This window comes from Kryptolebias marmoratus, linkage group LG10 (genome assembly GCF_001649575.2).
Source record: "Kryptolebias marmoratus isolate JLee-2015 linkage group LG10, ASM164957v2, whole genome shotgun sequence".
NCBI classification, from domain to species: domain Eukaryota; kingdom Metazoa; phylum Chordata; class Actinopteri; order Cyprinodontiformes; family Rivulidae; genus Kryptolebias; species Kryptolebias marmoratus.
This window is the reverse complement of record NC_051439.1, coordinates 11,364,587-11,390,359: the sequence shown is the minus strand read 5'-3', so window position 1 is coordinate 11,390,359 and position 25,773 is coordinate 11,364,587. Positions and strand designations below refer to the sequence as shown.

Sequence of the window (25,773 nt, the reverse complement as noted above, 5' to 3'; positions counted from 1 at the left end):
TGTTTTATGATAAAGACAAAAGTTTATTCTTGTTTATTTTGTACAACAAAGCATTCTTGGCATTTAAAAAAGCCAGATTTTTAGTGCAGAGCAACTTTTAAGAGATATACTATATCTACTACAGAGCCAGAAATGAACTTCACTAGAACCTGAAGAAATGCTGTTCAGAACAGTCCGAGATAGAAGGAACCCACGGAAGCCATCACGTTTAAAGTTAAAGGGTTAGTTTTTAGACTTTTCTAGGTTTTAGTAAGTGGCATTTTGTGAATTACCTTTGAACGGTCGGCGTCTTTCTTAAAAGCAAAAAATCCGCCGCAGCAGATTCTGTGTTTACCCAAAACTGCTCTGATATTTTCAGGTTCCAATAACGTTACGCGACAAAAAGGATCTGTTTTTAAGCTGTTTCTGGTCCGAGCAGCGGTCAGTTTCTCTGCGTGTTTCCCCACAAACTCTCTTTCATAAGAAAAATAAAAACTATCCCTTTAAAACTTGAACTAGAAACGCCTGGTTTTCTTGCACCTTCACAAGCCAAAAACAAAAAAAAAAGCAAAAAGACAAAGAATTAAGGGTGTTACCGGTAAATCAAAATGTAAAAAGCTTCTGTTCTGATTTTACTTTAGATGTAGCTTAAGTCTTTTAGAAAAGAAAAATCAAAACAACAAATTAATAAAGCAATAAAAATCTTTTCAAGATGAGACCTGAGAGGTAAAACTAGCAGACTTCAAAATGGAGACAATATAACATCGAGGAAAACAATCATTTTCAGTCAAGCAGCTCTGATTTTAACCTGCTATACTGTGCAAAAGTCTTGAGCTACTCATTTTCTTACTTCCAGGATCCTAAAAATGGGTTATAAGTATGTTTTTTGTTTTAATCCTCCTTTGAATATTGGCTAATCTTCATTTTTACTCAGATTTTTGTTCCTACTTTTTAAAGAAATGAGTTTCAGATACTTTTATTTGAAGTTCGGGGACACAAATTGCATCATGCTGCGATAAAACAAGTATTTGATTGATGGCTTTTCAGGAAATCAAAATTGTCTCTTTTAGTTCAATTCAGTAACAGCTGAAGTCGTCTTAAGGCACTAGGTCGTTGTTGTTCTTTCGGCTGCTTTCCTTCTTCAGGGGTCGCCACAGCGAGCAAACTCACACGAAAGACTTGGCAATTGTTTTACAACCTTCCTGACGCAACCTGGGCTCGAACCTGCAGCCTCAGGATTACGAGCCTGCAGCACTGACCACCGAGCTGCTGCAGTACGCTTAAAAGGAGACGGGTCCAATTTGTATCAAATTACGCGCAATCCTATCCGATTTTATCCCAGTCGAAATCCTGAAGAAGCACTTTGAAAGGCGTTTTTGGATGGTCCCAATCATTTTAGCTCAAGACCTCTACTTTAATAACAAATCTTAAAATAAAATAAAGTGTGACTCGATACTTTTGCACAGCACAGCTTAATAATATCATAATAAAGCCAAAGACAGAGGCTATGTTTACATGCACAGCTATATTCTGACTACTGACTTTATTCTGAGTAACAATGTCATCATTGAGACGTTTACACGATATTCAGGTTGAAATGTTACAATATATAGTCCAATTATTTACTCATGCAAAAGCCCAGTCAGAGTAATAATTACATGTTTCATAGCTTTATCTGGGCGTCTCTCTTTTTTGGTCTTTTTAACTGCAAATATCCTGTTCTGCAGGGTCAAATCTTAGGGCATGCAGCAGTTTTGGTTACTCTAGAAGGATGAAGTAGTGCAATTAAGGTTTATACATCTCTACAAAATATTAACATGCTTCACGCGACTTGATGTGATTATTGCTTATCCCAGAAATGATCTTCGTGGAGTGAGTTTAATCAGAAGATGCTGTTTACACGACAGGGTCTTGTCCACAAAAGTGGTGCCAATCAGACCAAATGACCCCACTGGTCGTTCTCCTTTCAGAACGTTTCTGCGGCACATATAAAAGTAGAAAAAGTGTTGGACACTAAACCGGATATTAACTTGAAAAAGAAAGTGGTCGTTTCAGTTTTTTAAAGCTTAAAGTCACTTAGCAGCGGTTTTCAAACGGAGGAGTTCAACACAGAGTCTCTTTAAACGTTAAAAAAAGACAAGAAAAAAGAAAACACGGACACAGTGATCTCTTGTCTCCTCGCAAACATTAAGCAAGTTTTTGTCTCATTTATTCTTAGAGGGAGACTCTGACCTGCAGCAAAAGCGGAGTCTTTGGCGTCAAAAACCATCCCCGCTCGTGGAAGTCTGAGTTACGGACGAGGTGAATTTCTCTCCACGCCGTTCCCAGGGGGCTGATCCCACCTCCCTCCTTTGACCCGTCTTCATCCCTCTGACTCGTCTCAGATGATCTCCAGGACGTCACAGGGAACGTAACCCCTCTTCTTTCCGTTCGCCACTCGGATGAAGCCGCCCCGCTCGCCCTCGCTGCTCAAACAGATCTACAGCAGAGAAGAAATGCCACTTCAACCCGTTTTCTTTAACTTGCTTCTTTACACCAACTTCATTCAGTCAAAAGGAGTTTATTGTCCGTTTCACTTTAAGACGTTTTTAAAAATTTGATGATTAAACACACAATTGTTGTGCTGATACTCCTCAACTGCATTATTTTTGTTAAGACTTTCGAAATAAAGTCGATTCTCTACACTTCAGCAACATCTTTGCTGCTTCACTTCGAATTTATGTGGGGGCAGAAAAAGGAAAAGTACAAAAACAAGTAAATATCGACCTGAGCACAAGTTATAACCGTTTTTGTAAAGGATTGCAGTTTCAAAAATCAAACATTTGTGCCCATTTCTTACTTATTTTCCTACTGAGACAAAACTCCCATCATGCTAATGCATGTGATGATGTGGCATTAAATGTCTCTGCAGACGGCTTGTGCATCCAAATAGATGAAAATTGTGGGAAAACAGGAGGGCCCGACCTAAGCTCTGCGCTGTTACGCCAAAAGGCTAATTTCTCCATAGCTCCTGGGGGGGGGTCGTCTTTCCGTCGAGAGCTTTTCACCGGACGAGTGTCTGAGGGAGCAGAGCAGAGCGGTGACAGGAACAGCTGCTGAAAAATGTGAAGCTGATGAGCTTCAATGGCTGAACCGTGGCCAGGAATTAGGCTCAGATGTGAAGCGGAAACTTCCATGGATGGGTCACTGCCTCCCTCACGCCACAGTGGTCCTCTGTGGATCAAAACTCCTGATGTTTGCACCGACCACTTATACTGAAGGATCCATTAATCCTTCTGGCTCCACAGGTGGACCAAACGAGTATTTAGTTCTGGAGAAACAAGACGTTTTTAGATAGACATTAAAGGGTCTACGTATTCTTTCTCTTCTGTAAAGCAACAGTGCTGAAAACCTAAAGAGGAAACCTGTTCGACCTACAGAACGACACCGGAGGGTAATTAGACTCAGTCCGGAAAGCAGCTGACCCGATTCAGCTCTAATGGAGGATGAGCGCTGACATCTGCAGCAGCATGAAGCTCCAGTAATTATCCAGCAGCTGTGCTCGAAACCACCAATTTCCCTCAGTACCTGGATCACCTAAGGTTGTTGGAAGACGCTCTGAAACTTTGCATACTGACAAACAAACCCGAAATCCTGTGGAAAACCCCTGCAGAGCCCCATCTAATCATTAAAGTACCATTTAGTCCGCAGTGGGATCTTATGAAGGGTGCCATTGCATATTAAAGCACCTTTATTAATATTTCGTTAAGATGTTTTGCCCTGCATCTCCTCGCACAGCTTTTTAAATAAAACATACAAATTACACATCACATCATGTGGCTCGGCTGGGATTAGTGTGCGATGACTTTTGATAGCGATGCGTCGCACAATTTCCAAAAAAAGTATGGTATTTTAGCAAAACAGATGAGAAAACCCAGCCCTGTTCGGAGCTGTACTGCGCAGACATACTTCACAGTAGAAACACCATTCAGAGTTTAAACGAGTCTCAGAAAGTTGGACTTGACATGCGCAAACTGGCATTTTGATATCTTTTATGGTTTTTACAGAATCACAGTTTAAGTTCAAGGATTTGTACAGATTATTTCCGTGGAACGTTCAACAGGCTGGAGTTTGAGGTGTCTAAGGTTTTCAGATCTTTTCCAAACAAACTGTTCTTACTTCCGTAACTTTCTTTTTGACACAAATACAAATTATATATCAAAACATGGGGATTTTTGTCTTCTTTCACCCGGTGTGTCTCTCAGTGCTATGAGCCTTATGATTTTCACTCAAATCCCCCCAGAATGGAGAGAGTGCAGCCAAGCTTCGACAGAATCAGTTATATTTTAGCTCAAAATATCCTCCTCAAAACTGGAAGCGAGGGGTCTTTTCAGCTTGTTATATCTCCTACATAAAACACTGCAGACGCATATAAAATTCACATGTGTGACCATCAGTGTCTTCTGCCGCTCAAGATTCAAGAATCTGTAAGATCTGAATTATAGATTTTGCACAATGACTGTTTTTTCGAGGCTCGCTTGCCTCTTTTCAACTTGGCTGTCAGGGAGTGAGAGACACAGTTGTGTGGTTACCATGGTGACCCTTCATATACAGTTTATACATCAAAATATAGTTTGTTTTCTTTAGCTTAGACGCTGGAATTCGGGGCAGTACTTTCATTGACGTCCTTCAAAATTTCTTCTGAGATGTTCAAGTTGGGAGCTGCTGCTAAAATAAATCGCTCATAGACAAAAAATTTGCTTCACCTCGATTTTTTAAATAAAAAAAAAAACAGCCAAGAAACATCCCTATGTGCGCAATGCCAAAAGGTTGAAGACCTCCAAACATGTTCTACAGTAAAATATAGGAATATAGTTCCTTCTTTGGCGTCTTTATTGCTCAGATAAATCAGCTTGAGTACCTGTCCCTCCTTCAGAGTGATCTGTCCTTGTTCTTTGCAGCCGATGAACGTCCTGTTGCACCTGAAGACTTGTTCCCCGTCCTGCAGCTGATGAGCAAAGGCTGCTGGGAAGTAACCAATCCTGTCCTCAATTATCCCCTATAAACAATAAAGTCAACTCATTAAACACTTGGTTGGAAAAAATTAAGAGGAATATGAATTTTGTTTTGTAATAAACAGATTAAAGCCTCTAAAAAAAAAGCAGTAGGACATGAAGCGCTAATGTTTGCCTCTCGAACTTGCTCTCTGTTGTTTAAAAATTAAACATTCAGATGTTTTCCTTTATTTTCATGCCGCAGAGGACAAAAGTATTAAAATGCTTAATGAGTTTCTTCATGCTCCAATAGCAACACGCCGCCTCTGCAAAGTCACGCCTCGGTTCTTTTTCGTCTTCCTAATTTATCAGGAACGCATTTACGACCTGGTGTTTCCAGTAATTTTCAGCTTCATTTCCTGCAATTTATTAATCACTTCACTAATGTTTTTGGCTTTTAGATAAATTCAAGAAGAAGCAGACTCACAGAGGAGCCCGTGGGGAAAACAAATGAGCTCAAAAAAACCCACACGTGTCAATTTGTTGGTGTAAATATTGGTTTCATACCTACCTTCCACCAATCTTCATTGGAATCATCAACTAACAGGATTCTGTCTCCTGCTCTGTAAGTAAAAAAAAACAAAAACAGAACATATGTTAAAAACAGAAAAGATGATCAACATGACACAATAAAACCAGTGGGGGGCCCTGTTGTAACACAAATCCCTGCTGAATTTCACCCCTCTGTGATAAAAATCTCAAATATCAGAGAAATATTTGTTATTTCTGTGAATTATACCTGCAGCAACTTTAATGCTGCATAACAAAGATACTGCATTAAGAATAAATTACTATATTCCTTTAAAGAACAGCTATAATACTTTTTTATCCCTTTAGGAATAAAAGCCAAATAATATAAAGGCGCTTTTGATTTTAAATGACCTAATTCTGCTTATTAATTCCTCTATATCCAGGAACTGAATGAATCATTGCATCTTTTCACCTCATGTCCAACAATTACAAACATCTGCTCAAAGCTGGCGGATTAATTTGACCAATAAAAAACAAAACGGGTCGCGATGCCGTTGAGCCAAGCGCTACTTTGCCTAATTATTCCTCGCGGTTCAGTCAGACTTCAGTAAAACTGGCTGATTTTTGTCTGGCAATCACCGCAATGACTTCGAAAACCCGTTTAAAAAAAAGCAAAGCACCTGCTGTTTTACAGTCTTCTAAGTTGTGAACACCAAGCACCAATTAGAAAGAGCTTTTCTTACGTTTCGAAATGTCAGAAAATGCACCATCACGGGTAATTAGCCTGCAAACGCAACAGTAACTAACCGTAAATGCTGATTTTCTCCCCTTAAATTAAAACCAGGCTTTTTCCCCCCTTCATTTTGAGTCTGACGTATTGATTTCTGTCTGTAATGAGCCCCAGATGAGATGGTTGCAGCGTTCACAACTGAGGACGCTTGACTCGGATGTATCTGTGGCATCAGGAAGAAGTTTCCTACAGTGAAAGAGAGATGTATGTGTAGAAGAAACAAAAAGAAAACAATTTAATCTTCCCTTTATATCTCCAGAGGAGTAAAAACCAGGATTTATTCTGAAGGACTTTTTTCCCCCTGAGCGTCTCTTTTAAAGCGTGATACACAAAATGATGAATCAGTCAGGATTTAGGCACTGAATGAAATCTGGACCCTGACCATCAGACTGTAAAAAGCCTTTAAAACATAAAAACACTGACAGGTAATTTCTCTTTGTCACTCTGATACACGAGAATACCAGTCACTGTTTGCTTCTGAATTACTTAACATTGAATAAAAATCAATAATATCGAGCATGACCCTTGTACTTGTAAATATACCAGTTCAAAGGGCAAATAAGACTTTTGCAGACAAAACAGGTTTGTTATGTGGACAAAGAATGACTTCTTCTCCAGCAGTTTTGTTGTTTTTGTCAGGTTTTGTTTTGGTGGTGTGTTTCTTTTTGTTTTCTGGTTTCTTTTGGTTTATTGTCTTGTTGTTTTCCTGTTTGTTGCCCGTTTATGTCATCATTCCTGCCACGCCCATCTTCACCTGTTCCTAATTGCAGTCTCTCACCTGTGCCCACTTCTCCTAATTACCCTCAGCTTTAAAACCTGGTCACTTTCTCCACTTCTTGGCTGGTTCATTGTCTCTAGTCTCTCATGGTTCTTGTTCCTTGCCTCGCTTCGCGTTGCCCTTTTTTGTATTGCTTAGGATTTGTGTTATGTTTTGTTTCACTGGCCCGACAGCCTTTTGTTTTCGTTTCTTTTCTTTTTTTTTTTAATAATAAGTCTGTGCTCTGGGTTCATCTTGTTCTCCACCGCCTGTCCTGACAAACTACAATGTGGAGCAAGTTCGTTGTTTTGAATCTCATCTTTTTCTGGTAAATTTACAATGTGAAGGAAAGAAATGAGGCATCTTCAACTGTCCAACAATCATCTGTCGCTGACATAAATTTAAAGGCTCTCCCCCACCTATAACCGCTTTAATTTCTATAAAATATACTCATTATTGTGGATTATCGCTGTGAATCATGAAGAAACATGTCATGTATTGTTAGGCATAGGAGATGTTTATTTGATGCAGAAAAATGAGCTTCTAAAATAACAATAACGGCATGAAATATAAATTCATGACCAGCATCACTGACAGAACGAGATGACTTACAAATGATTAGTGCATCTGTTAGCTAGTTAATGCTAAACTAATCTTTACACTGTAGTAATGAAATGCTATTTAATCATATTTATATGATCTGGTGCAACCAAATTACTTATATAACACACAGGAATATTAGCCTGAAATGGAAAGAAAAGTCTGGAGATGAACCATCTGTAATCTGTTGTCAAATCAATCAGTTATTCACCTCCAGATCTCAAGTTGTTCCCACTCTTTAAATCCATTTTGCACATTAAAAATGGCCGAGGGTAATTTGGAAACCGAAGTGGTGCTTTTTGCCAAATGTGATTTAGACTCCATTTGTCTGCTGTCCATTTTCTGAATTACAATGGCATCTGCTTTACTGCCGCGCTGAAAAATGTGACTATCTCACCATTTTCACCTCTATAAATCAAATTAGTATTAGCTGCCAAATAAAAAAAAAACTGTACCTCCCATCTTATCCACTGACACAGTGTAATACTTTTATGGGGAGCTATAAATGGAATTTCCAAATACCATCCATCTCTCTCAGGTTGAAGAGGAAAAAAATAAAAGGCTGATAATGTCATCTCTCTCTCACACACACTCAGGTAGCACTCCAAAGAGCTTAAGCTTTACATCGGGGGAACATTTCAAAGAAAAGAGCGAGCTAATTGGTTTCTTTAGTTAAAAAAAAAAAAAAAAATCAGTTGTTTCATGCTGTAACCTGGGCTGTTTAGAATTAAGTCATTATGTGAGATAAAAGCTTAAAAAAAAAGAATAAAGATGCAGATCCACCAACGGGGAGACGAGTATCAGACGTGAAAAAGTTCTTCACATAACGAGCTGACAGCTTTTCAGTGCTGCTAACACGTGTCAGAAAACACATTTAACACCCCCAGCACACACTGCATGTGGCTTCTGAGTGTACAAAATGTACATTTAGCTGCATTTTTATTGACAAAAATAGCTATAGCTCAGTCAATTGCACAGATATTGAGCTTAAATTTGGAATAATAGTAGCTGAGAGTCATTCACAACATGTACTTATTGCATGAGATTGCATATAATGTTACATTCAAGGTTTGTCCAAAATGGCAAGAACTCTGTCATTTCTCAACATTAAGATAATCTTAGTCTAAAGCTCTGGCATTAATGGCGATGAGTGATACAAACTCCTTCAAGACAAGCTATTTATTGTTATTTACAGTCAGGCAGTCTAATGGTTTCCTCATAGAAGTGTCACGTGAATACATTTAAAGTCAAATTTCACTGTAAAGCTGAGTCACAGAAGAGATAAATTTGCAAAGCAGGAGCTGCAGCTTCTTAGTTTACTTCTTTAGAGCAACAGGAAAATCATATCTGGCGCGTCAGAGTCAATCAGACAGTAATACTTCATCTGCAGGCCTGGAAAGGTGCTGCCTTGGGAAAAGCTGGTGGGGGTTATGATATGTTTTGATTAGAGTTTGTGTGTGTGTGTGTGTGTGTGTGTGTGTGTGTACCTCATCTCAAGGTCATGGCTCTGCTGGGCACTGAAGCTGTACAAGGCCACGTAGGTGTTGAACTTGAGCACATCCTTCTGCACCTGCTCCATCTCGACAGAAACACAGACATGTTCATATTAAACACTAATACCGTTCATATTTGCAGTCGGCTTTTAAAACAGCGAGTCTGTGTTTTCACAGCACACAGACGGGCCGAGGGGCTGCTTATGTTGCAATCTGTTCCTTTAAGTCCTCGCTCAGCGTGAGTGGGAAGACACGGAATCAAGTTTTGTTTTTTTTTTTGCAAAGTTAAAACAGGACGAGGTGTCTGTGTGGGTGGGGGTAGGAAGTTCTCGGAGAAGTGTTGGCACAATTAGCAGGAAGACGGCGCGCCGCCGCCACTGAGAGGAGCGGCGGGTGCTCCTTCCTGTTTCATCACCTCATACCTTCAGGCTGAATCCCACCCGCTGCGTCTCAGAGATCCACCCAGACGGAAGCCCCGTCCCGCACGGGGACAAGAGAAGGTTCCAAAAGACCTTCTAGGACATTTAATTGCTGTTTTTATTGGACGGCAGGAGACTTCGTCATCTTTGTGCTGCTATAATGAAGTGAAATGGCTCCCTGAGTGTCGCTGACAGGGACTGAAAATGGAGCTGATGGATGAGCCGAGTTAATGGAGGCCACAAGGCGAACTGCCTCCGCGGCCTCAGGGTCCAAACAGCAACGTGAAGCAGTGGCCATCTATTAGAGATAACTAAGAGCTGCTCCACGGCATCAAGGGGCTCCTGATGCTGCGACCGGAACAGTGGGAGGCCGAGATAATAACCTCCTCTCTTTGTTGCATTTCAAGAGGGGGACAATGTGAAAAAAGGATCCTTTAAACTTCCACAGCGTAACATTTATGGATACTTATTAAAATATGAATAACCATTACTGTGTTTTGATCTGTGCAGTGTCATTGGAAATGTTGTTTATTTTGCATTTTAATGTACACTACCCCAAATTTTTGGCTACCTGCACTAATTGTTTGTTCTCAGAGTATGTGCTGTGAATGAATCTCAGCTACTACCACCTCAAATTTTAGCTCAATATTTGTAAAACTACTCAAGTTATTGCCATTTCTGTGTGTGCTAAGATGGACTAGCTGTGGTGGTCAAATTGGGTTTGACTAAAAAAGTGAAAGAGTCATAAAAGTACAACGAATGATTAGTTTCTGGGCGTTTCATTAAAATCTGTTCAGTGGTTCATGAGATATTTTGCTAACAGACAAAGAGCTGATGCTGACCTGTTAATAGTAAACTTTCAGGCAAAGATCTTGCAAAATGTGTAGCACTCTCAGCCCCGTGTGTGTTGAGTATAAACTCTGCTTCTAACATGTCAAATTTTGGTTTAATATCTGTGAAATTGGCTGAATCGTCACCATTCTTGCCTTTCCTAAGGTTTGGTGGCTGTGGCAGCCATCTTGAATCGGGTTGACTCCAAAAAAGTAGTTAGTTTTAGTTGCACATCCAATTGTTATGAAGAAAGAATGTTATCAGATTGTTTAACACTAACTGTGTGAGCAGATGGCCACCCTGTGCATTTTTATCCGCTTGCCTTTGCTTCTTTTTTTTTTTTTTGGGGGGGGGGGCGAAAGAATTTCTTGAGCATTTTTCTTTTGCTCATTACCCTGCAGAGCCTCCATCTGTCTGTCCAGCAGCCTGAGCTAATGAACCTGTCGGCTGACAAACTGCCCGCTGCCAGCTGTGCTCCCTCCAGCTCCACAACGCTAACGCTGCTCCACAAAGCACCTCAGACCTCCTCCCCGTGATGGATGACTGCGCTGCAGAAGGCAGGTACGTACTGTCTCAGAACACTGCTTCTTTCCGAGCTGGCCTTGTACGGTTATTTGCTCGCTTTTGTGTTTGTTCAATTATCTGCCGTCCTTTTTCCACCGATGACAACCGAGGTAAACACGTTAAACTAATAAAATAAACAGGGTGCGACTCCGCACGGAGGGAGTTTGCACAAAAGAAGTGAGACGCGGAGATAAACCCCCTCCCACAAATTCCAGCGGGAAGGAGAAGATAGAGAGGAAACGAGCGCTTATGAAATATTCATTGCTGATCCGCAGGAGGTGATTCAAAGAGGTTTAACCTTTTTGAATTTTGCACCATCAGCGCTCCATCAGACTGCCGCAGCGCCACAGAAAGCAGGATCTGAACTCTAAGATCCCCTGATAGGTGTGGGCCAGCGGGCACGCCGGCTCGGGCTTGATTTGTTGTCGCAGGATGAAAACGAGAGTGTTTCCCCCCCTCCCGAAAGTAAAAACAAAGTCCTGGGAAATTCAGCAGTGACAATGGAGGGGGTGAAGGGAGGGTATTTAAAGGATACAGAATGAGCTGGCTCCGTTCTCAGACTAAACAGAGTTCAAGCACTGGTCAGTGGATGAGGTCAGTTCTCACAGAAAGGCCAGCGTTTGTTGAAAATACGATAAATCGTACAGCTCTTCTAAAAATAATCAATTCCACGAAGATTCTCGTGTTTCTTCCTAATTCGAACACAAAGTTACCGCACGGCTCCGGCTGATTTAAATCCATCTTTTTTCATGGCTGACAGTTTCTGCTTGATCGACGTGTTTCTCACCGGTAAATCCTCGGCTTTTCTCTCTGGCAGGTGGTAACGCTCCGTTCCATTTTCAATGACCGTAAAAACTGAGGAAAACAAACAGAGACACCATCAGAGTCAAAGTCTTTCGTAGATGAATGATTCATTTTGTCTGAGGCACTCGAGGGGGAAATGTCACGGAAATCAGTGAAGCCATTTTTTGTACTTTCTGCTTTTAATCAGCGCTGGATTTCCTTTTTTTTTTGAGTTGCAGGCTCATGAACAACAGCTCTAAAACCCCAGCCAACGCTAACTCAAGAGCAACACATAATGCAGGGAAGGAAAACGGTTTGTAAAGTGGCGCAGGTTTAATCCAGACGCACGGTTTCCTGACGCAGGCCCTCACCATCATCACTGTGTTTTCTCGTCAGCTCCTGCCTACTGCTGTGAGCCACGACCTCCTCTGGAACGTTATCCAAGTCACTCGCCTGCAGAATAAAAGGATGGTCGCAGGAATCAAAACAGAGAGGAGTAAATGAGAAGTACACATGCACGGAAATGGCATCTATAAAAGATAAGTAAGAAAAAGAGAACACAGAGAAATTCAAATCGCAAAACTAGCTAAAATTCATCCATTTTCGAAGATTTTTCGACTGGAGTAAACAAGCCATTTCATCACCTGTATTTAGAAACGATTATCAAGCCCCCGCTGAGATCACATTGTCTCTGACACACACACACACACACATTTCTAACAGCTGCAGACGACAGCAGAGATTGGCTCAAACCCAGGTTTCAGACATCATCACTCAGAGGCACACATCCAGATCCAGTCCGCCTTACATTCAATAAAAACACTCCGACAGGCAGGTGAAAATCAGTATCTTCAGAGATGCATCATGGGAGTTCATGTTGACATTATCCAACAACACTGCCCGGGCCACACTGCCTTTATTGGTAGTGTTTCTGCAGCTGCCAATATCTACTCGGACCATAAGCTGAGGAGTGTCAAAACCCATTTCTGGCCAAACAAACTGTATATGTGTGTCCAGTTCTTACTGAGTTTCTGTGCGGAGACTCAGAGCCGCTGGCCCTCTTGGCCTTTTGTGCCAGCGACGTCCCAAACCTCAGGGCTTCGTACACAGGATCCACCTTGTTCCCACAAGCTTTCAAAACAAAAGAACACAAATTAACTTTTCATCTTAACTAGGTTGTGATTTAGAAACCATATACACTAGTTGAAGCGAGTTCTGAGATGCTGGATTTGATGCTTCCTTTTTTTAATTTCTCCCGGACTAAAACAACGTCTGAGCTGCTCACCGATGGGCATGACCTCCTTGATGCAGCCGTACTGTTCCTGGTTCAGTAATGGAGAGCTGTAGTACCGCCGGAAACCTTTGGGCTGAGGAGAAAAGGGCAGATAAGCGTGAGGCGGCAGACATTAGGGACAAATTGGTGCGCGGCGCCGCGGGCAGCACATCACCCCGATGCTAAAAAACACACATAACGCACAATCCTGAACACAGAAAGAGAAGAGTACTTTCACTGAAGCATTTACATTTAAAGATAATTCATGTCAGGCGTGAAATATAAAGTCTTTACAGAATGACAAGCGACTTGTAAACTCAGCCAAACACTGAAATAAAATAGGACACCTAAGACACATTAGTCCTGATCAACTGTACATGAATAATGATGCAAATAAAGTTATTTTAAAATAAATGTTAACTCTGACAGCAAGACTAGAATAACTTGAGTTTTAAAGGTGATCAATTGTCAAATTAATGTTTTTATAAATGAAAAGCAGGGATCAAGTTCATAGAGAAACTAATACACTGTTGGTTCAGCAACACAGTTATATTGCTAAAATGTTTGTTTTTCAACCTGTTTGTGCAGCAAAAGAGACTAAATTGGAAAAAAAAGACTCAGGATAGAAGAGAGAACAGCTACAAAGTGAGTGAATTTATCAGCTTTAAAAATGTGGGGAAAAGAAACAACTTTTGGACTGATGGGAGTGATGTCAGACTGTAAATTAAGGCTAAACCACACTTTCACCTTACATTTATATTAACAATATGTAGAATATCATGATGTGCATGACCATGATAATAAATAATGCTAATTTATCAAACATCCTCCTGTAATCTACTGACATTTATCATATGTGTTGTCTCATGCACGATCGATACTAATTCTTCTTAAATTATCTGGCACATTGTGCAATCTGCAACAAACTGGATGATAGATCGCATTTGACTTCATACTGTTTTGGTTTTCGTGCATGTGTTAGTGACGGTTTGTTTGCGTTTCATGAAGGCAGTTTTCAGGAAATGTACATGTTTAATGAATTGAAGATCAGACAAGTAAAATTACAAACTCCCTTTTTAGGTTAACGAGAACCAATGTGACGAAAACGAGTTCACACCTAAAGCCCATTTGACTGTGTTAGTAAAAAGAGGTCAAGTTGTAGTGTATTTCACAATGAGTATAGTCAAAAAATACCCCTGTACTTTTACAGTTTTTTATTTCTTTTGCATGTTTTGCAGTAATCTTAGCCGGGTCACAAGTAAAATCCTGAAACAGACACGTGGCAACAAACATATTTCAGGGAGAGGCTTCTGTGCTGTGAAGGAACAGGTAAAAGACCTCTAACACGAGACAAACGCTGCAAGGATGGATTTAAAAAGTAAGCTATGATGATGTTCCAAATCTAACTTAATACTTTAAATTCCTGAACCTCATCATGACACTAAATAAACACATTAAATAATGCAATAAGAATAAACACATTAGGCTCGTGAAATAAACTAAAATAATCAACTGCATGTTGAATAAATCATGTTTGAGGTTTTCTGAAGTGCTGTGAGAAAGTAATCCCTATATGTAAGCATTTTTCTAAAAAAGTACACAAAAAAGAGGAAGCAGTTTCCCAGAACACAATATAATATTTATATTTGTGATAAAGTCCTTTTAGCGATCGTATGTTTACAGAGATGATTCTGCCGAGAGAAAGAGCTAAAAGCTGCTTGAAACCATTTCATATTGTGTTTGTTGATATTTTAAATATATTATGAATGCATTGCTGGGTTTTGCTGTGTAATAATATATTGTTATTATTTTTGCAAAATAATATGAAGTAATTTACAGATAATTAAAGGCCTAGCATTCCTTGAATGAATTCATGTCGCCCGCTGGATTGCATACCAACGTTTTAAATGAAGATCTTGCTCGATCCTTTAGCACTCAGAGTGTGTGTTGAGGATGACTCTCAGCTACCAACACACCAAATTTGAGCTTAATAGCTGTTAGATTTACAGTGTTATCGCAATTTTTGTGATTGCTAAATTTGATTAGCTGTGGTGGCCATCTTGAATCAGCTTGACTCCAAAACTTAATCATTTGTAGGCGCACATTCAATGATTACTTCCTGAGAGTTTCGTTAAAATCCACATGAGATATTTTGCTAACAGAAACACAATCACACAGATCTATATGAAGCTAGTCTATTTTCATAGCTAAACAAGTATTAGACGCTGTACAGAAAGTTTGGTCTGACTTCAGCTGCTGCGGCATCATGTGCTCATCTGACCGACAGCAGGTTTAATTTAGCTCCAGTAAAGCCACGTTACGCAACCGAACGCGTGGCCATTCTTTTTTTCAGCTAAACACTTTTCTGAACGGTGTCACCGCAGCAGATATTGTCCAGCAACTTGTTGTCGGGGTGTGAGCTGAGTTTAAAGCGCCGACTCACAAATTAACTGCCGCATATTGGCTCGTACGAGGCTTGGGCCGAACTGGCACGCCTCCCAGAAACGTCAGCTGTCGCTGGAGTCGTTCGATGAATCTGAACAAAAAAGCTGCATGCGTCACTTTCTCCTGTGAGCAATCGGCTTTTCTCAGAGGCTCTTCTTCTCTCGCTGAAATAATATTTGACAATAAGCACTTTTATAAAATAAAAATGTAGCATTTGCAGATTCAACTAGTCCGAGCTAAGAAGAAACCTTATGTAACTAAAAACTCGTAAATCTCATCAGCTAAATCTTTCCGAAACACGAGTTTAGTTGCTCTCTTACTCTTTAAGCCAAGACAAACAAGCATGGCAGCAGAAGTGTCCAAGTTTAGAGTTGGTTGAATTTAGAGCCGCACTCCTCTGGGGAAACTTCCCTTCTCTTTTCTTTCTCTCTCTCTCTCTCTCTCTCTCTCTCTTTTTTTTTCTTGGCTTGACCTCTCAACCTCATTTTCCACTCCTGAGAGCCAGCCACATCTTCAAGCCTTGTCCCACAGGCTTCTGGTGGAAAGATGGAAGAATGGAAAAAACAACAAACAAAGATGACTCTATTGTTGCTTTTCATGCAGCTCGATGTCAGAAATGTTCCCCCTCGCTGGCTCCAGGTAAAAACCTCCTCAGCGGAAAGCACGGACGTAACAAACAGGGAGATAATCGTAAATCTTATCAATTTAAGGCCCTGCATTCCTTCTGTCCTGAGTGCCTCAGCTGCAGCGTCCCAGCTGAGTTTTGTCTGCTGGTTTGCCGGATCACAGTGACAGTGAAAAATGCTTCTTGGCGTCCACCAGCGGGACAAAATCCTCCTCTATAAAAACACCTGGACCACCCAGACGAGCTTACCCCACAGTCGCAGGGTCTCATTTTATGTTTGCGAACAACAACAACAAAAAAAAACAAAACGCAGAGAGATAAAACATCTCATCCTAATCATCACTGCCAGAAAGTACAGAGTCGGGTGTGAAAAGAGCCGCTGACGTTTAAAACTTTGTGGTTTGTGTAAGCTGCTTCGGGGCGATAGTGTTTGTTCTCGCCCTGAAGCTCACGCCGGTGGAACCTGACTGAGTAAGAGAGCAGCTCGGTGTTTTGAAACGGGAGAGCTGAATTATTATTATCTAACACAGAAGTGGTGATGATATAACGATGATGAAGAGGATGACGAGGATGGCTGTTGGTCACAGATGCGCTGGCACGCTGACACATAGAGTGTGATTTCTGAATAAGCACATTCTGTTGGGAGACGGTCAAAGAGCCAGTTTTGACATTTTCATGTGTCTGTTTAATTTGTTGTCATAGCGACGCCGATGACTGTATCCCCGTGTCTCCCAAACTGCTAAAAGTGCACCGTCTGCTGCGTGTGCCGTGCCCTGCGTGCCATGCGTCTCACCAGTTTCCCCATGCAGCGCTGCTGCCCGACTCCGTTCTCGCACTTGTGGTGCAGGCTCATCTTGCAGGCTTTGCAGCGTAGGCCGTGCTTCGCCGTGTTTCCCGCCAGGAACACCACGTGCTTGGCTGTTGTGCCTGATACACACACACACACACACAAAAAAAAGATGGGAAACCGGTTCAGATTCCTCATATCGGAGGTTGCAGTCTAATTGGTGCTCATCAGCAAACCGCAAGCAAAAGGAAACCGAAAGCGTTTATCCCGGCGCTGTGTCATTCGTGCATTCATTACCACCGCGCACTTCTTCCCTAGCGAGACCTTTTAGGAGCAATTTTTAAGGATGCACGGGCAAAAAAGCTGTGAAAGATATGTGGCACATAATAACAGGGGCAAAATCGACCAATTTTAAGTCATATTATGAACTTCTACAAATCCATTTTATTTAAATAGAGGGAGGCAGACCCAATGCTTCATCGTCCTCATTCTCTCTTATTAATAAACGACTCACATTAGCAGAAATTAGTGAAGATTAATTGTACTCATTTGTGAGCCAACATTATATTGAACACCAGCTTTGTGCGTCTGAGTGTGCATTCGTGCACAGAGGCACGAGGAAGAGGAAGACAGAGACAGACTAGAGAATTTGCATCCTCTGCTAAAATGCAGCGAGAGCGCTGGGTGCTGACTGACTGCTGAAATTTGTTGAAGAAGCTGAAAACTGAGCTGGTAAAACAAGCGGTGCGGTATCCAAAAGCTAAACAAATAAAGCAGATTGGGAGCTAAAAACTAAAAGTAGCAAAAACCACAGTGGAAAGCAGCAAAATAAGAGCCTAAAAGATAAAATTAGCAGAATGGTTGCAAACTTGGAGCTAAAAGCTAAAAGTAGCAAACACTAAAAGTGGCAAAACGGGAGCTAAAAGCTGTAAAATAGCATAAGAAGGCAAAAATAGCAAACAATAATTTAAAAGCAACTTAAGCGATCTCAGTGTATCTTTATGGGGAATTTTATTTGAATTTTGATATATGAATGGCTAAAATAATAGTTAGTAGAAACCCTATGGAAGAAGCTATAAACAGGAAAACAGTGGTGTGGACACTGAATCAGTATTCACGCTATAAGGAAACAGAAAGATGAATGAAAGCTCAGCTTGAGATGAAGTCCTGTTTTAGATAACGAAGCACACATTGCAACAAGACACTGCATCTCTGGACCGCAGTCCAAAATAATGACCATCAGGCTGTTTGAAGTGAGGAAAAATGCAACTAAAGGTCAGAGAAGCATAGACTGGTAAATGTTGTCATGGGGGAAATTTGGCCAAACAATCAGATAAATTGTCAACAAATGGAGGAAATGTTAAGACCTGGTTCTAAGTGCAGTTTGCCAAATAAAATGGACGACAAGGCTGTAGGAAAAAAAACATATTTTGTGGACAGATGACAGGAAAACTGAACTTTTTGGTTTTAAATGAGAAGTGTAATAACTGAGTAAAGGAAACGCCATAAATCTAGCATAAAAATGGCATCTTATTGGTAAAACATGGTATTGGTAGTATTATAATTTGGTCGTATCCTTGTAGCTGTTTGTTTAAAAAAAGGCCCAGGAACATAATGAATCTGTAGGAAATAGAAAAAAATATTCAAATTTCCAAAGCTGATAAGAAAGGATGACGAAACATAAAAAACTAATCAAAAATATTACATTTACTGCCATTACAGGTATAAGATCAGAGATAAATTAAAATACAAACAGACTTCTGCGCAAAATATGAAGTGTGTTACTGGGGTTCAAGTGAGGGATATGTCAAGTAGTAAATAAAAGCGTAACTCTAACAGAAGAGGAATAAACAAAGGAGAGAAGTCATGAAGACGACGAATCATCTTTCCGTTTTACCATTAACCTCCATTTTCTCGAGCAGAAGCTACGTCAGTTCAGAGCCGTTCAAACTTGACAACGCAGGTCAGGCCCGGCGCTGTTATCAGCTGTGCTCTGGAAATTCTGGCTCTTTACAGAATAATCCATAAGCCCCGCTCAGGCGCGCGCACCCTTCACGCATGTGTGAAAATGTAGAGGTGCAAGGGGACTATTGATCTGCTTCACTGGGAAAGAGCAGCGAGGAAGGATGATCTGCCCGATTAAAAAAGTGGCAAGCAGGATTTCAGTTCAGATTTGACCCAAAATGGAACATTTATTGAGTTTGTTGGGCCTGCAGAAACGGGTCGGTGATGGTTTTGTACTGTAAATAAGGAACTAAGCTGAGATATTTACCTTTACTGTGAAGCTTATATACAATAAGTAGTTTACCTTTTCTATAAAGGGTGAAAAAAAAAAACTCTTCACATGCTGCAGTCTGAGCTTGTGCTGGAACCTGAAACCACAGATCCTCATTTAAAGCTTGCGTGACACTTGGCTGACAGAAACAGCTCGAAAGCCGAAGCCTCGCCGGTGGTGGTTACAGATCACCACAACAACCACGAAGGCAACGCACGCACCCCGAATCGGCTCTTACGTCGCTCTAATTCTGGTTCCTTAACGAGCGCCTCGCGTCTCGTGCCTTCCAGAGCTGCTACTAACAAGGCAAACCTTTAACTGGGATTTAACGGCTTGTCTCTGTGGATGCTCGGAGACAGGAAGTAAAACGCTCCTGTCAAGCTGATGGTAATTGGCTTGTTTTACCTGATTTGTCCAAACGTGTGACGCCTCAGTGATAATCTAAGAAGGGAGCAAACTTAAACAGGCAAACAGAAAAACTGACCTTTTTCTTGTTCTTGCAACGACTGAAAAACAATGTTTTTTTGATCATCTGCTGAGCATTTATTACAGCACACTGGATTATGTTAGATACGAAGGAATTATCAAGCATGCATTTTTATCACATTTTCTAAACTGTAAAGCACTTTAGTCAGCTTGAGTTGTTTATAAAAGTGCGCTATAATTAAATTTGACACTGGCATCTAAAGGACTGAAGCCAGCAAATTAGTGAAATACACTTAAAGGTTAGGAGTTTCTTTTATTAATGTTGTTTTAGGGGGCTTAAATCGTCAAGCTCAAATAAACACATCCACACTTCTGCAAGCTTCCACACCACCGAGTGGGAAGGTGCCACATTGTCTGGTTTCATGTGAATTTTACTAGACGGTGTCACTGCCTGGTCGCTACACTTTCTGTGCCCTCGAAACCAAACAAAACAAACAAAAAAAGAAGTCCGAACCAAGAAAATAAAGGCTGAGAGGGAATGTCTCTTTTGACAAATACTCCACACTCTTGTGCATTTTCATAAAATTTGATTTTTTTTTATAGTTATCTTTGTTTTTAGGGACGTTTTCTTAGTAATACGTTGCACAATCTGGTTTTAAGAAACGTGTTTCCTAGTTCTTGTCCTCGAGGTTAGAATGTTCTGCAAGTTATAGGTGTTTCCCTGATCCCGGTGCTTAAAAGCTTCTCAGAAGGCCGTCAATTTCAGCAGAAGCCTGGTAATGATCCACTATTCTTCACCCACGTACCTCCGTAAACCCGCACCAGTTAGAGCTTCGTAATCACACTATATTTGTTTAATCGGTTACCTTCAACCCACCACCACCGTCTCTCCTCCTGTGGCTGTGCTGGGTCTGAGTCTGACAGCGCCGTCACATCTCATTACACGCAGCGGGCTCTTAATAAAGCGGGACAAACGAAGACCAGGGCGGATTTTTCTGTTTTTTTTTTTTTTAATTATGAGTGGTTAAAAGAGGGCAGAGAACCAATCACAGGCTCCGGCAGGGCTTACGACATACTGTCCTCACAGAAAGACCACCTGCTGAACAAACCTCACTGATTGGCTGAAAACTCGAATTATTCTACTATTTGGAAATTTGAACACAACCTGGACGCATTTGTTTTCCTTTCCATCAAGACATTGCTGAGCTGTACACAGTGGTGTAGCTCTAATTTACAGATGACCCCTTTTAACCTTTGTGATACCAGGGGTTTGTCGAGCAGATGGTACCAACAGCCCCTGTCCTGAGACAAAGACTAAGTGTTCCCAAAACACGCCTGGTTAGTAAACAGGTCTGCAGAAAGAGAACCTGGAACCTCTGGCAAGAGAAAACAGGAAGAGGAGCTGGAACGTGGCTACCGTTGGCTACCTGACACCCAGAACAGAGATGGAGAAACTGGGCTCGGTGGAAAATTAAGAAGGACAGAGAAACTTTAGTACGTGTGGGTGAAGCTGGATGCTCAGTGTCACGTACCGAGCTGTGTTTCGATACACACGGTGTGACTTTCAGTGTTTCGCATCTATTTGCCACAGTCCTACAACATGGCGTTTTGAACACACACGGAGTCGTATGAAGTCCGTCCTATTGTTTCCAGGTGCGCGCTAATTAATGTTTATTATTGTGAAGAGGTTGCAGCATGATGCGCAGGAGCACGTTCATTCTCTGCTCTGACCACAGTGACAGAGTGTCTGAACCGTACCTACAATCATGTGGTTGCAGACGTCGCAGAACGTGGGCTTCTTGAAGATATGCTCCATGAAGCAGTGGCCCGCCGAGTCTACCTGCAGCGGGTTGCGTGGCTGGGCGCGCGACGTGGGCGGGGGGGCGCAGGGAATGGCCGGCGGCACGGGCGGGATGGGGAGGCCGGTGGTGTGCGGCGGGGCCATCCCGATGTTGCAGAGATGGCCCGTGCTGCTGCTCACATCGGAGAGGAGCTCCGTCTTGTTCTCGCTGCTGTTTCGGAAGAAGTTGTCGGCGCTCTTGCTGCGGATGCTCTTGGTCTTGAAGGACAAGGAGCGCTTGAGCCTCTGCAGCTGCGAACGGGAGAAGAAGCGATGAAGTAAAATAGAGCAAAGAGGGGCAAAACTGAGGAGAGCAACAAAGTCAGATATGAAGTGAATCCATTTGTGGAATAACCTCGAGAAATTTCAAATGAGTTCTCTATGAATTTCCAATGTCTCAGAGCCCAATGGACAATAAAACGGCTGCTACTGGGGCCAGCTTATTACCACTCAGTGGGAAACATTCAGCATTTCCTACCTGGAAAGTAATGAGATTTCCTGCTTGGACAAGTGCATTTCATTTAAACTACTTCATGCACAGAATACAGCCATTTATGGCCGCAGCCACTATCAGTCACATCAGGCTTTTCCTCTGGAATCAAACCACTGATAATGCTCCACCTTTTAAAATCCTCATTTCATCTCTCAGCATGTACCTTCGTTCCTGTGCGATCCACCTAAACGTCTCAAAAAGAAGCAACAGCAGTGGGGTTTTGAGGTTCTGGTTTACGGTTAGAAGTACGGCAGGTTATAATTCTGGTGGGAAAAAGACTTAACGATCCATCAGTTCCTTTCACGTAGGCTTCTTTTTTCATTCGTACATGTTAACAGCCTGCAGAAATGTACTTTTCCTCTTTTGTGCTTGCAAAAAGAAAGGAAAAAAAAACACTGAAATCCTCAAGCTGCAGCACTGTGACATGAAAAACCATATTGTTCATGTGCTGTTTGCGCTTGTCATTTTCCTGAACATGCCTGAGCAAATTGTTTGGAGTCACTGCAGCTGTTGCATAGTGAATCAATTCTACAGGTCACTCTGGAAACAATCAATTTAGAGCCTTTCTCTGCCATTACCACCCACACACACGGCTGCACGCACACACACACGTTCACAGACAAACACACAACACAGATGCCTCCTCTTGCAGCTGATTGGGACATGGATTTTATACATGGTGCTGAAGCAAAAATGAGCTTGATTCTAAATATAAACCTCATTTCCAGATAAGTTGGAATGTTTTCAATGCTACAAAACTTGAATATGTCATTTGTTTGACTCCTCATTTAAAATAAAATGCAGGGAATTTAGAGGCTTAATCCGCAATATTTGGAATACTTAAGCAAATCCAGACTTTGATGACAGCAGCGCATGCAAGAAAAATGAAAGAAATTTATAGGATAAACAAGGAAGACTCTACAATCAGCAGAGTAATTGATGGTAGGCAAGGATCTCGGGGTTGAGTCTGAAAAAGAACATCCACCAAAAGGTTTAGTCCTTCCAGGAAACCCATTTTGGCAGAAAACTGTCATTAAGGTCAAGAAAAATTGTTCTCAGAGAAAAGATTTAGGTATTTCAACATATAGCTCCTCCGCAGGAGACACCATAACGTCAAACTAAGAGCAATTCTAAGATCTTGATGCTGAAGGAGGAGCACAGGTCACCTCGCCCAGAGACGGGAGGGTGTTGACTCTCCAGCGAAAGCCTTATGGCCAAGCCTTGGCTCCTGGGGCTCAGTCGGGTCAATCCAGCATGTGGACCCGCCACCTGCAGGGAGAGCCATCAAGGCTGGGTGTAACTTCAGATAGAGCAGATAAAATGGAGCTCCTGCTCCTCCACATTGAAAGAAGTCAGCTGAGGCGGTTCGGACACCTGGTTAGGACGCCTCCTTGGCTTCTCTGAACTATTGTCATTCAACACAGTCTGCCATGCATTCAGTCACACATGCCAAAAACTTTTTCTTTTAGAAAGAACACCAAGCTAAGTGGACGCATGCTCATCCTAAATATACAGAAAGATTGTCTTAGCTTTTGATCTTTCTCCATTGCAAAGATAAGAGAAATCATCCAGGCTGTAATTAGTAAAAGGTGCAAAAGCTGGCATCTGATGCATCAGTGCCTTAAGTGTGGCTGATTTGCATCTATGTGAAGATACTTTTACAGACACCTATTGATTACATCTTTTCTTAAAATCATTCTAATTATTTCTTCAGGACAATGTGGGACCTCAGTCTGCGACAGTGTGGCTTCAAAGATAACAAAGTGTGACCTGAACTGGCCTGTCTGCAGTCCAGAAAATATAATCTGCATCGTGAACAGACCGATAACAGCTGGATTTATCTTGATAAACTGCGACTGTGAATTCATAAATAGGTTGCAAATATAAAAAAGGAAGGGCTTAAGATGCCTGTTTCTCTTTTTTGAGTTTGCTTCACTTGCCTGAGATAAAATCAAACTCTGAGTTTGTCTGGGAAAACACGTGGTCTTTATTTTTGCCAAAGTTTTGCAAGTGCCGTCCTTAATTCAGCAAACTGTAAACAATGACGCTTCTTTTTTTTTCCTGTGTTGTAAGAATAAATAAGTAAAAATAAAAACAGAGAGGGGGTGTGTGTGCATGCAGCTCATGCTGTGTTTCATGGCATCAGATTTATGGGACCTATCATAAGGGGGGGGGGGGGTTAATGGGGGTTGTGTGGCGCTCTGCTAAAGAAGCTGCAACAGCTACGTGGAGATAAAATCCAGTCATTTAAACAAACAAATTACTCATGCAGAACAAGAGGTGCTCTCTAAAACAAATGAATGACGATGGGTTTAAATTGGCTCCTCAAAGTGATCTGTCCCTTAAAAGCAGCAACAGTTGTAATGTTAATAACGTGAAGCAGCTCTCATAAATATGTACATGCAGGTAGGCTTTTATGATAATGGGCTTATATCAGTAGTTTGCTACAGCTTACATAAAAGTGGAGGCTCACCTTGCGCTTGTGATGCTCAGGTCTCACAGTATTCTTAAAAGGAGGGATAAAAAACACAGACAGCTTTACTTGGCGGCTGCACGCTACGAGCGAGGAACTTGCTTTCTGCAGAAACACAACCTCCTAAAACTGTTTCTGCCTGACTTAAAAAGAAAAAAAAAATCCACCAGGAGTCAAAACGCCCAGCCACGATGGGAGTTCACTGTGCAAATCGGAGGGAACTGACCTACTGCTGGGTAAAGTTTCAGCTCCTGACACTCAGAGGGACCCTGTGTGGGAGCTTTAGGAACAAGAGAGAAGAAAAGCCTCCAGCTAATACACTGATGACAACAGTCCAATAATGTCCTGCTAATTGTAGGAAGCTGGCCAACATGTGACCCACATAGACCATGCCTGAGGCAGCTGTGAACCTCTGCTGCACGGCTTACATCAGCCACAAGCAGAAACTACTTTTTTAAACCACTTGTTTAGGTGCATTTGTTGTATTTAGGATGTTAAACCTTTTCTGTTCTTCTGGATCCAAATGAACTCAGTGCAAATGACTGAACTCCTAAGAATTCAACAACTTTAACTCTATTAAAAAGGTGTTCATAATTAGCTCTGTTGACAAATATACGGCTTATATGTTTGAATCTGCTTTTATTTTTTACCTGAAAGTGCTTTGTCGCCTCTGAGCAGCTTCTGTTTACATCCTGCTTGTAATAAATCAGGTTCAAACTGTTGATCTCTCTTTCCAAACTCCATTATGGTGAGTTTAAGCGCATGTTGTCAGAGTTTAACACCACTGAGGCAGAAGTTTCCTGTTTCATGATGCTACTGTAAAATCTATCGTCTTGATAATAATAATAATAATAATAATAATAATAATAATAATAATAATAATAATAATAATAATAATAACAGGGCAGACCTTGGTTTCCTGCTGGCTGACGCTCGTCGTCGGGGATTTGGGTGTCTCATCCTGGTCCCGTTCGTCCTCTTTGTCCCCACTGTCGTCCTGAACTGCATTTGCCGGCGGGATCATCCCCTCTTTTCTGTGATCTCTTTAAAAAAAAAATCCCACACTGTTGCTCTTTTCCACTCCTCCCTGACAGTCACAGTAACCCGGAGCTGAGAGAAGATCCGACCGAACAAGATCCGAATAGGGGGGGGGGGAAATCAAGAGAAGTTAGGAGGTTTTCGGAGCGCGCTGTGATGGAAGTGGATCCCAAAACCTAGAAGCTGAACCAGAAACCCAGCTCTGCTTGGAGCTGTCCCGTCTGTCTGAAGGGAGGTTTTTCGGCGTCGCCGTTGCGTCATGCGTAAACCTTCCAAGACGTCTCCAAAGTGCACGCGGCGCGCGCCTCACACTCTGCCGACTGCTGCCTCAGCTGGCTTCAAGAGAGGAAAAGGGACTGGAAGGAGGGGAACTACGAC

The 25,773-nt window shown here is 41.7% G+C and overlaps 1 protein-coding gene across 4 annotated transcripts; it reads right to left on the bottom strand.

Annotated features, from left to right (window-relative positions):
• On the bottom strand, positions 1-25,773 carry stac (SH3 and cysteine rich domain). Of its 4 annotated transcripts, XR_001808491.3 has the most exons (13): positions 25,268-25,771; positions 24,358-24,390; positions 21,310-21,643; positions 16,857-16,990; positions 13,006-13,087; positions 12,745-12,851; positions 12,092-12,173; positions 11,725-11,792; positions 9,118-9,209; positions 5,524-5,575; positions 4,880-5,017; positions 2,212-2,458; positions 1-1,956 (listed from the first exon to the last, which is right to left on the bottom strand). XR_001808491.3 is itself a non-coding variant. In XM_017411886.3 (12 exons), the coding sequence occupies exons 1-12, from the start codon at positions 25,379-25,381 to the stop codon at positions 2,360-2,362; spliced, it is 1,326 nt and encodes a 441-aa protein (XP_017267375.1). In that variant the 5' UTR covers positions 25,382-25,773; the 3' UTR covers positions 1-2,359. The 4 variants fall into 4 exon arrangements, 3 of the variants coding, with proteins under 3 accessions (XP_017267375.1, XP_017267359.1, XP_017267385.1); XM_017411886.3 differs by having other exon boundaries at positions 1-2,458; positions 9,118-9,200; positions 25,268-25,773; XM_017411870.3 differs by having other exon boundaries at positions 1-2,458; positions 25,268-25,770.

Excerpts from the sequence above, each read along its gene's own strand:
- stac (XM_017411870.3), bottom strand. The coding sequence starts at position 25,381 with ATGATCCCGCCGGCAAATGCAGTTCAGGACGACAGTGGGGACAAAGAG. Across the intron at positions 13,088-16,856 it reads AGCGCTGCATGGGGAAACTG|CCCAAAGGTTTCCGGCGGTA; the intron begins GTGAGACGCATG and ends TTTTCTCCTCAG. Across the intron at positions 2,459-4,879 it reads TCACTCTGAAGGAGGGACAG|ATCTGTTTGAGCAGCGAGGG; the intron begins GTACTCAAGCTG and ends TCTCTGCTGTAG.